We start from the raw sequence: 12,020 nt of genomic DNA on the forward strand, positions 1-12,020 counted from the left end.
TCGCATGAACTAAGTCATCATCATTTTGCACTCGGAAAAATTTCACCACACAATGTAGTTCTTCCGTCCAAAAATAGAAAACACTACCGATGCAAAGTGAGCATAAATATTTTGGTCCCCTCATCTTTTATAATGGTTGCTAATGTCGTGCTAGTAAGGGCCCTTCGTGCTTTATCGACTATTCCCTCACTAAGTTTTGTTAAGATGAAGATCCTTTTCCAGTATATCAAATGTGTGTTTTTTTCCCATGGAAACCACATCCCCTCTGTGCACGCGCATTATGGCAACCAAATCCCACCTAAATTTACCCCATGAAGCTCCACACATTGACCAAAGCAGAATAAGTATGAATATTCAGAGAAGACCAGTTTATCCAAGTCTTGTGCTCCTTGGTATTCTTAAAAAAACCTCATCATGAAAATTCCACAACTCTATTCACAATACGCACTTGCATACAAAATATACTGGCCAAACTACAAGAATTCTTGGTTCGTACCATCATAACCACTCAGTAATGTATGTGTTTGTAAGAATGACATTACACACAAGCATCCACCCAAACACTGTTTGCACAGACCTGCTTGGCTTTCTCGATACTCGTGTCCCTCCTCGAACACCTAATGTTAGAAAGTGTCAACCATGGAGATTGAATCGTTAGTTCCAGCACAGATCAAGCACTTTGCAGCAGAACCGACACTCTATCTTTACGCGACAGAACAACTCCTGCATTTTCTGCTAAGATGCGACACCGGCTACACCATCTGTGTGAGCCTCAATTGATCTGACTTCTTGTGACTCAGATTCTAATTGAGGTAATAGCTCCGCCTGCAGCAATGGGGATATATCCTGAACATGATGCCAAGTTAGCTCCCACAAGCTATCACAGCCAAGTGTGCTTCTTTGAACAAGAACCCCTCGAGCCTTCATTATCAGCAGCATGTTCTTCAAGAGCTCAGGAATAAGTTCCTGAATCTTTTCACTATCTTTACCTCTCAATTTTGCTTTCCGGTATCTGTTCATCCTGCTCAAAACTGCCAACCAAAGTGCTCGAAAGCCAGGAAGCAATGAAAGCTGATCAAGAAATTGGAGAAAAGTTTTTGATACCAGCTTCATTGCATGATGTAGAGTGTTCTCCATGTTGCGATACTCCTTTGGAGGGTGCCCGAGAGCAATTTCTAGTAGGTCATCCAGCATAACAAATATCACTTGGTCGAAGCATTGCCCCCATATTGAGGGTGGTAGGTGCATGCTTTCTGCAGCGGATAAGCTGCGTTGAAGTGAAAGAATGGCATAATTCCTGACCTCCTCTCTTGGTTCTCCGCAAACCTTTCTTAAACCCTGTGCTAGACGCAGCCACATCTCTCCAAGCTCCTGAGAGCTTTTCACCGACTCCTCACCAGTTGGGCCGCTTGACCATCGTATTAGGCATTTAGTGGACTCAGCCATGAGGTCCAAGGCCCTAAGCGATCGGTCATTTCCACCAACGGCCACTTCTGCAAATGCTCTTGCCGCATCAAGACAAAGTACATAGTTGGCTTGAGTCAGATGCGCCCCTTCAGCCATAATGAATGACAAGGCTTCAAAACCTGATTCCGAAGCCTCCAAGTGCCGGGCTGTGATAGACAACAGTGATGAAACAGTACGCCATCCCATAGGAGATTTTATATGTTTAGCATTTGTTTTCACAAGCTGCATAACTTCCTGAGTTATCCTCTCACAGAACGCATCAGCTACCCTTGCATCCAGCTTCAGAATAAGCTGTAAAGAGCGAAGAAGCTCCTCTGCTAGATCTTCTTTGTATGGAAGAAGCCTCTGACAAATTCGTAAAAGCCCAAAAACTGCTTTCTCAACCAGAAGGCATGGCATTAATGTGGTTTGAACAATGTTGGCAATGTGCTCATAGACACCTTGCCAAAGGAGCATTATTCTATCTCTGTTGTTAAGAGCAACAGCAATTAGTAGATCTAGACAAAAAACTGCAGTATCTTCATCTTCCGGTGAGCCCCCAGCTTTCTGCGGTCTTCCTGCAGCCCACAGAAGTGCCCTAACCAACTGCAGCAACGACTCAGCCTGAAGAAATTTGCTCTCTGTTATGATACTATCAATGCGGCAAGCCTCTATCGCACGCAATGTACGCTGATGGGCAGCTAATTGCTGATCGGTTGGTTGAGACCTTGGTTCATCTGTCTCAAGTGATAAGAGTTGACTGAACCTTCCCATCAACCCCTGGGACCTCTTCTTCGCCCCTGCTTGTGGAACTGCAATCAGTGTTGGGCCACCTGGAACAGGCCTTCCATGCATGGAGTCCCCAGTAATATCCATGTCATCTCCGGCATCACTCATCACACGAGCAGGCAGAAGACCCAGCTTGTGCAGCCGCAAAATACAATCAAGAATATTTCTCCAGCTTGTACGGATAAAATCTCCGTACTTATTTGCTATGTTGAAAACTGTCACTGCAGCCATGCGGGCCTTTGTATCATCACCAAATGCCAAAACAGGCTCTTCCACAGATGAGGTGGGATTCAATAGAGTTGTAAACTTGCACAGGGACACAACAAGGTCATCTAAGACATCCTCTAGATGATGACTTGATGATATTTTTGCCACTGCAAGAAAGCCCTCCACACACATTCTCAAGACGTCTTCATCCTCGGCATGGTCAAAGACCACAGAGATGGCTGCGATGGTTGGTCCTGAGATTATTGCAAACATGTCCCGATCCAAGAATGGTCGCGAATCACACTTTATGTATGGAGATGATTTCTGAGACCTGTGAATCAAACCTACCCATCTACTTGGTGTCATTTCAGTGACTCCCGTAGTATTATCGTATGTGATTTTGATTTCATTCCTAACTATAGAGTGGTATAGCTCAGAAAGAAACTCTCGAGGTAGATCCTGGCCACCATTGATATTCCTGTTGTTCTTGATGAAATCTTCCTCTGTCATCTTCTTCTTTACCTGAGAATTATGCTGATCAGTATTCAACATAATGAGAGAATAGGCCAACAAGAAAGCAGCATCCTTGTCAGCAAGTATCTGGGATGACTGCTCATAGTATCTTCCAGCAAAGGCTTCCAGAACCCTGTGGATCTTCTGTGCCTCTCCAGGTAAACGGAATGTTTCCAAAAAAGTTCGCATAGCTGCATCCAGATTCATGCCTTGGAAATCAAATGTCCTTGCAAATTCTGCAAGTACTTGCAGGCAAAACTCGTCTGGATCGCCTAAGAAATCACCCAGCAAGCTCTTGTCTAGCCCTGTGGTGTACCGAAAGAAGCAGGCCACACTCTGGGGATCAAGCTTCTCAGGCAGCAGACGGATTCCCTGCAAGAACTCAAGCCCTTTCTTTGGATCTCTGTTGAAATGATCAGCACCGATCATCAACCGCCGCTTGATATATTTCTGCCGCTGAACAAATTTGACCCAGCACTTGGGATCCTTGTAGTTCTCGCATCTCAAGGTCCAAAAGGGCACATACTCCTGCACCTCACTCTGATTGGCAAACTCCAAGACGGAAATCACTGAACCAGACCCACTTGCCCGCTCTGCCATGCTGTGAATAACAGCAATAAGCCCTTCTAAAGCTAAAATATGCATAGCTGACAAGGGACAATTCACAGGAAAAGCGCTTTTTGAAAGCAAATTTCCCAAGTCTTCAAAAATGTTCCCACATGTGATATCACAATCAAAATTGGCATACATCTCAGGCATAAATGTAGACTGCCGGCAAAAGTCAACCAAAGCTTCCATTGCAACCTCTTGCTGCTGATAAGTGGCCCCATACTTTCCTTGAGATAACCGGATAATGACACAAGAGAAGAATGCTTCAAGCTGTAGCTTTAGGTGAGACCTTAGATGATGATAGAGATTGAGAACAATGCTACAAACCATTGAAAGAATAAGAGGGTTCATATTCGAAAGTCCCAGCTGCATAAGAAAGCGAAAAAGATCATCTTGCACGAGGGCTATCAGGTCAGGATGACAGCCAAATGATGAGCCACCAAGCTCAACAGCTGAGTTGATTAAACCCAAAGCAAACAGAGGCACATCTTCGTCAATAGCAAGCAGATTCTGCCCAGTGACCATCCCCGAATCTACTATGTTCAAAAGCGAACATAAATAGCGAAATATTTCAACAATTCCAACAATGCCATATGGCTCAATAATTAAATGAACCTTATTTCCCAAATCATGATCAACCATTTGCCCATTCTCCTTTCTACCTTCCAATAAGTCACCACTTGCTCTCCCAGGCAGCCCATCGGCCTTGGGCAAAGGTCCTTCTCCAGACTCAGCTGCTAGACCATTTGTGCTGACAGAACCACTATTTGCATTATCAACATTGTCAATATGCACACCATTTGTGATAGCACCCTGCGAAGAAAAATCACCAACAAATAAACGCTAAAGAACATGGCCTCTCATTAATTTCATCAAATTCACATTTGGGCAGTAAAAGCTCGGCCTTACTAATTAAACATACACTTTCATTGCCAAAGTTTGCTGAACCAGAGTTTGTCAGCAGCTTGAGTGAAGGGTCCAAATCTGGCAAATGGGCAAAGATCGACCTCACAATTTCATGCATGCTATGTCGTGCAGTTCTTTGAAGAAGCTCCCCTTTGGTCACTGCCTGATGGACCACACGAAAGCAAGTGTTGACGACAAGACAAACATCTCGGTCACTTAGCAAATTTGAAGCTGGATGTTTCATCACCGCCATCAGCACTTGTAAAATCTTCATAAGTACCACCTCCTCAGATGCCATGTCTGTGACTTCAAACCGGCAACTAGTCACAGCATCAACTATCTCATGCATTGCCTCGTCCACATGAGCCGTCTGGGAATCAAACACCTCTAAAGACAAGATTTTATACACGGCAGACAGTGCAACGCCAGTGATGGGAGCTCCTGTTTCATCAGAGCGAACCACATCAAGGAAGGGTGTAAGGTACAAAGAAGGATTAATTTTAATCCAGGGTTGCTGCCAGCTAAATATGCTACGCCGTAGAGTTTTCAGAGAATAAACCAGAGAATGCTCTAATTGATCATCACCACCCATGTAGCGGCCTGCCCATCGCGCATTTCTCCTCATTACAGCTAGCACTGCCCCTATCTCCGCATTGACCATGCATGCCAACGTACCACTGCTCCTACCAGGCTTCCTCATCTTGCTTGAAATCGACGAAAGCCAATGCAGGAGGAAAAATGCACTAGCCCAAAACCCCTGAAACCTGTATGAACTTCCCCTCAAAATGGCTGTTTTCGCAGAGCTCTAGCTGAGTATGTATGAAATCTTGGTTGCCAATGTCCCACTCCAATTCTGTCCAGACTGTTCTTGTCTTCTAGGTGATGGATCAAGGTGAATCTAGCCTCAGTGAGAGCACAAAGTACATCTTCATCAATGATCCCCACAAATAGGCACAAACTCTAACCTCATCAAAACAAAAACTCTGTTGTGTCAGAGAAATTCCTCCATGAAAACGCGGATCTTGTGAAATCCTGTTGTCATATCACAAGGAAATGGGGATAATGGATAGAATCGTGTCAAAGCGGCCAAACCCTTGTTAACATGTATCTGTGGGCCAATATAAGGCAAATGTGCGCCGAAAAGAGGTTCTGACCTGGAGGAGGATGAGGAGGACGACGACGAGGAGGAGGCGAAGGAGAAGGACAGAGAAGAAGAAAAAGAAAAACCAGAGCTTGCTTGGACAGGGCGATCCACCCCTCTGCTTGCTTACTCCGTCCTCATGCACGTGTGTTTCGCGTCCATCCCACGAGCTTGGTCGTCGGGAACGAGCCAGAGAAAGAGAAGCATTCGTGTCCTTGTGGGTTCAACCCCTCTCATTGCCAAGTACCAAGCACTGTGAGCCTTAAGGAACTCAAAATGTGCTTCTTCATTGCTAGATAATTCCAAAAGTGGCAAGATTTGATTGGTTGCCAAAAATGTTCTTGACAAGCTTCCTATCATGGATGTCACCTCTTAGAGTGCATTGCAAAGATATTTCCAACCAGGATAAGCTAAGTAATATGAGTAATTGTTTCTGACATTTAAGTTGCAGACTTGTATAGTTACCATCCTATGGATTTTAGGGAGGTCACAAGGGGGGAGCTCCTAGATATTTTGGGGCACTTTTAATTGAACCGCCTATGTTGCAAAATGCATAGGCTTGACCAAAAAAAGGTTATACTTAAGGAAGTATTGAAAAGTCAATAATTAAAAGTAGTACCTATGTTGACGGCGTATTTATTGAAGAATCTAACCAGCGAAAACATGGGTAATTGTTGGTCATTAACCACCCTTATATTGCCAACGTTTGCCACGAACTTGCAACTTGAAAATTACTTCTGTTCATTCATCATGGTACGTTATTTGCAATTGGATCTTTTGAGCATAGAGGTTGCATTGTCTTGTTCAAGATATCTTTTGTTGAGGATAAACTGGACGGGGACAATTACCCAATGTGGATGCAACATGTCCTTGTGTCAAAGGGCGTTTGGAATGTTGTGCACGGCATTGATGTGCGTCTTGGTTTTGTGGATACAGGCGATGTTGAGAATATTGCAGGTTTTGGTGGCAGGGTTGCTGCTACCAGAGTTGTTTTGCCTATGGTTGAGCAATCTCATTGGGATGTTAGAGATGCGCAGGCTCATGCATTAATTGAATTATTTGTGAAGCGCACTATTACTCCTCACATTCGCTCAGCTAAATCAGCTAAACAGGCTTTGGATATTTTGACAGGTCTTTATGCAAGTCGTAATGAGGCTAAAATTGCATTGCTACATAAAGAGCTGGAATCAAATATTATGCATGAGGAAAATGACATGGACACTTTCCTTGCTGGTATCAAGGATATAAATGAGAAACTCATTTCTGCAAGCGAAGTCATTTCAGATAGTTCCCTTGTGCAGACTCTTCTTGATGCATTGCCAGATTCTTACCACACTTTTGCTAGTACTTGGAGACTTATGACCCAAGGAAATTTTGATGTTGTCAAGTTTGATGCATTATGCACATTGCTGTTGCAAGAGAAAATTTTAAGAAAGAATAGGGCCAAGCAGTGTGCAGCTGAATAGGCTTTTGTTGTTGCTCAAAGAAAAAGTGGTAACATCAATGCAGCCACTTCTCATGGTTCTTCCGCAAGTGGAAAATCACATGTTCCTAATGCTTCTGTTGGCAGCACTTCGTTTGGGAATTTTGGTGGAAAGGGCAAGAAGAAGATGCGTTGCCATTAGCGTAAGCGTAAAGCTAATGATCACTTGATCAAGCAATGTCCAAGATTGAAGGCAAAAGAGGCTAAGAAGAAAGAGGTTGGTTCCACTACAAGTGCAACATTTGTAGAATCTTCTGTGAAAGGAGATTGTGATGCTTATGTTGATGCAAAGTGGCCATTTAGTGCAGAGTGTACTTATGATCCTTCTGTCCATGATGCATGTGTGTCAGTTGCTGCAGATTCACATGTGTTGTACTTTGATAGTGGTGCTACAAAGCACACCGCACTTGTTTACCTCTCTCGAGGTTGTTCCTCATGGGAATATGGTCACTTGTGCTAATAATGCCTCTTATCCGGTCCATGGAGCTGGAAGGATTGTGCTTACCGCTACAAATGATAGTTATTTCACACTTGTTGATGCACTTTATGTACCTGGGATCAAGAAGAACCTTTTGTCTGTATTTGTATTTGTTGACTTGGACTTGTTGACAAATTTGTGGATGACGAAAGTTTAGTCCACGATCTCATTTTTGGTGATAAAATTGTTGCATCTAGTATTTTGTATCATGGGCTATATAAGTTCACTTTGTATGACAAGTGTGAGTAGAATTTAGCAAATGCAGTTGCGGATTCAAAGGCTGTTTCACATGCAAAACTTTGGTGTGCACATTTTGGGCATCTGAATTTTGCCAGTTTTTTGCATTTTTAGAAATTTGATATGGTTGCTTCTTTGCCACCTCTTGAAGCACCTTCAAAGCATGTATGGGAATGTTGTATTTTAAGTAAAATGCAGCATTCAAAGTTTTCAAAGGATGGTTCAATGAGGACTACATGCAAATTGCAACTTGTGCATAGTGATGTTTGTGGGCTTATGCAATCTCTGTCCTTGGGCAACTACCTTTACTTCGTGACTTCATTGATGATTACTCCAGGCATACATGGGTATATCTACTTAAAGCTAAATACAAAGTATTTATGTGCTTCAAGCAATTTTTGGCTATGCTGAAAGTGTCTCTAAATGTACTATGGGCACCCTCCATTCAGATCGAAGGGGGGAAAGGGGGGGGGGGGGGGGGAGTATATGTCTCATGAATTTAATGCATTTTTTTCTAGTCATGGCATAAAACACCAATGTATAGTGTCGTCTACACTTCAGCAAAATGGTGTTGTTGAAAGAAAAAAGAGGTCGCTTACAAAAATGGCACCATGGTCAAAATTCAAGCTTTGCCACATTCTTTTTGGCTTGAGGCTATCATGTGTGCTACTTATGTACTTAACAGGTGTCCTACAAAATCTTTGCAATCTTTGAATCCTTATGAAGCATCGCATGACAAGAAGCCATCAATGGTGATATATTTGAGGAAGTTTATGTAACGTAACCTCGTGGTTTTTTCATAAAAGGACAAGAAGATACATTGTGCAAATGTAAGAAATCTTTGTATGAATTGAAGCAATCTCCTCATGATTGGTATGAGAAATCTGACACTCATTTGGTTAAACGAGGCCTTCTTCATAGTCCAACAAAAAGCACTTTGTATGTAAATCATGAGGGTGATGTATTTCTCATCGTTGTTTTCTATGTGGATGATTTGTTGATCACTGAACCACATGACACATATTGCTGAATTTAAGACTAATTTGAATGCTACTTTCAAGATAAAAGACTTGGGTCTATTTTTAGGAAATAAGACGTAGCTAAATAGATAATTGAGTAGATTACTTAATGGAGAGAGACAGATTTATATACACGAGATTATAGAGTAGAGAGAGAGAGAGAGAGAGAGAGAGAGAGAGAGAGAGAGAGTACACACGATATACGTGGTTCACCCAATGTGGGCTACGTCCACGGGAAAGCAGCCACTCAATGGCTTTAGTACTTCAAAACAAGAAGTAGTTTACAAAGGGATTATACCCTTAATGGAGCTCCCGCCTTGCTTCACTCTCACCATCTCACACTCACCTTGTTGCATCAACTTCACACTATGAAATGTGTGTAGAAATGGCCTCCTTTTATAGGCCAAAAGGGCTGCCCTCTCTTATGAGAGACATCCATGTGTAGCCGCCATTGTGCGAATAAGTCCAAATCGGACCCTCCAATCCGCCCATGTGTGGCCGCCCTTGAGAAGACAAGTCCGCTTTTGAATTCGGCCACCGGCCACCGGCCACCGGCCATTGACTTTCGACCACCGGCCATCGGCCATTGACTACCGGCCACCGGCCAACCGACCGGTTGTTTTCCGACCACTTTCCGGCCGCCGTCCGGCCATAATATTCCGACGAATAAAAAGTCTCGGGGGCCTCCGCCCCCGAGGCCTTTAAAGTTGCCCCTGATTCTTGTCCGTGAAAATTTTGGTTTCCGGTGAGTACTTTTCCTTCACGCACGATGGCTTCTCCTCATAATGGGGGCCTTAAAAATGTGCGCTTTTACCACAGAAAATTACAAGGGTAAATCAGGCTCCATACTTAACAATCTCCCACTTGGAGACTGATCTCCAAACCAAACCTGTGACTGCTTTCCATTCTGGCTTCTTATCCTTGAATGCCGATTGAAGATGAGCAAAAGCTCAACTTCTCCTTGTTGACCACCTTTGTAAACATGTCTGCAGGATTTTCACTTGTATGCACCTTTCCTAGCTTTAGTTGTCCCTCTTCCAAAAGAGTGCGTATGAAGTGATATCTCACCTCAATGTGCTTTGTCCTTGAATGAAAGGCTGAGTTCTTCGCAAGATGGATAGCGCTTTGGCTATCACTGTACAAGACACAATTGTCTTGTTTGAATCCAAGCTCTTCTAAGAATCTGTGAAGCCACATAATTTCTTTGCTTGCCTCCGTCATTGCTACATACTCTGCTTCCGTGGTAGAAAGTGAAACCACTTTCTGCAGCTTTGAAGCCCAGCTTACTGCTGTGCCTCCAACCGTGAACACATAGCCAGTAGTGCTCCTTCGAGTATCTTTGTCACCTGCCATATCTGCATCAGCATACCCTTCTAGAAAAATATCAGTTCCTCCAAAATACAAAGCATTTGTTGTTGTCCCTTTTACATACCTAAGTATCCACTTCACAGCTTGCCAATGCTCTTTACCTGGGTTGTCCATGAACCTACTCACAACTCCCACTGCATGTGCAATGTCTGGCCTTGTCCAGACCATAGTATACATTAGAGAACCTACTGCTGCAGCATATGGAACTTTAGACATATAGGCTATCTCCTCTTGTGTCTTTGGACACGTATCCTTCGTTAGTTTAAAATGACCAGCCAAAGGTGTAGAAACTGGTTTTGCATTTTGCATTGCAAACCTTTCTAGTACCTTCTTGATGTAATCTTCTTGAGATAGCTTTATTGTCTTCTTCGTCCTGTCCCTTGATATTTTCATACCAAGTATCCTCTTTGCAGCACCTAAATCTTTCATTGAAAAAGATTTGGACAGCTCCTCTTTTAGGTCTTTGATGTCCTGCATGTTAGCACTTGCAATCAACATGTCATCAACATACAACATTAGGATGATGAATTTCCCATCTCCCAAATTCTCCGTGTAGACGCAGTGATCCGAGTTGCATCTTGTGAATCCATGATCCAACATCCATCGATCAAACTTCAAGTACCATTGTCTTGATGCTTGCTTTAAACCATACAAGCTCTTCTTTAATCTGCAAACCATTTTCTCCTTACCTTTTACTTCATACCCCTTTGGTTGAAGCATGTAGATTTCCTCCTCTAAGTCACCGTGAGGGAATGCCGTATTTACATCCATTTGCTCGAGATTTAGATCATGAGCAGCCACAAGGCTTAAGACAAGCCTAATTGAGTTCATTTTTACAACAGGAGAAAATATTTCATTGAAGTCAATACCTTTCTTTTGAGAAAAACCTTTTACCACAAGCCTAGACTTGTACCTTTTCTTCCCACCTTCTTCTTCCTTTAGCTTGTACGCCCATTTGTTTTGAAGTGCCCGCTTACCTTTAGGCAACTCAATCAACTCCCATGTTTGGTTGCGATGTAGTGAGTCCATCTCCACTTGCATGCTCTTCGTCCATTCTTCTTTGGATTCATGTTGCATAGCTTCTTCATATGATTCCGGCTCTCCAGAATCTGAGATCAAGAGATGGTTGAAGGAAGGAACAAACCTTTCTGGAGGTCTACTTGCTCTTGTAGATCTTCGGGGAATAGGTTGAGGCTCTTCATTTGGTTGACGTTGTTGCACATTGTCACCGTTTGCAATCCTTGAGTCTTCACCGTCCTCAAGCTCCATGTACTCATCACCTGTTTCTTTTGTTTGTTTTCTTTCCAAGTAATCTTTGTACATATTTTGTTCATTAAAAATTACATCCCTACTCCTTAAGATTTTACCATCTTCAGGATTCCATAGGCGATACCCAAAGTCTCCTTCTCCATAGCCAATGAAGAAACACTTTTTGGATTTTGCATCTAACTTTGATCTTAGGCTTCTATTTATGTGCATGAAAGCCTCACACCCAAACACTTTGAGAAATGCATAATTCACCGGTTTACCTGTCCATGCCTCTTCTGCAACTCCCCCATCCAATGCCGTTGAGGGTGACCGATTGATTAAGTACACAGACGTACTTCCAGCTTCCGCCCAAAGCTCAAGCGGTAGGCCTGCATGTAGCCGCATGCTTCGTGCTCGTTCCATGATTGTCCTGTTCATCCTTTCCGAAATCCCATTTTGTTGAGGTGTCCTTGGGGTTGTCCTTTGCCTCCGAATGCCATTGCTAGCACAAAAGCTTTCAAAAGCTTGGCTGCAATATTCGCCTCCATTGTCGGATCTGAGGCATTTAACCTTGGT

At 43.2% G+C, this 12,020-nt stretch overlaps 1 protein-coding gene across 2 annotated transcripts; it reads right to left on the minus strand.

Moving 5' to 3' along the window:
- Positions 1-412: 412 nt before the first annotated feature.
- On the minus strand, positions 413-5,844 carry GN (sec7 domain-containing protein). 2 transcript variants are annotated; one of them, XM_086495539.1, is made up of 3 exons: positions 5,625-5,844; positions 4,487-5,502; positions 413-4,377 (listed from the first exon to the last, which is right to left on the minus strand). In XM_086495539.1, exons 2-3 carry the CDS (start codon positions 5,168-5,170, stop codon positions 736-738), a joined length of 4,326 nt encoding a protein of 1,441 aa, XP_086351665.1. In that variant the 5' UTR covers positions 5,171-5,502; positions 5,625-5,844; the 3' UTR covers positions 413-735. The 2 variants fall into 2 exon arrangements, with proteins under 2 accessions (XP_086351665.1, XP_086351664.1); XM_086495538.1 differs by having other exon boundaries at positions 4,487-5,844.
- Between the last annotated feature and the right edge of the window lie 6,176 nt (positions 5,845-12,020).

The sequence above is a fragment of the Adiantum capillus-veneris genome, chromosome 22 (genome assembly GCF_014529385.1).
Source record: "Adiantum capillus-veneris isolate H3 chromosome 22, ASM1452938v2, whole genome shotgun sequence".
Lineage (NCBI taxonomy): Eukaryota > Viridiplantae > Streptophyta > Polypodiopsida > Polypodiales > Pteridaceae > Adiantum > Adiantum capillus-veneris.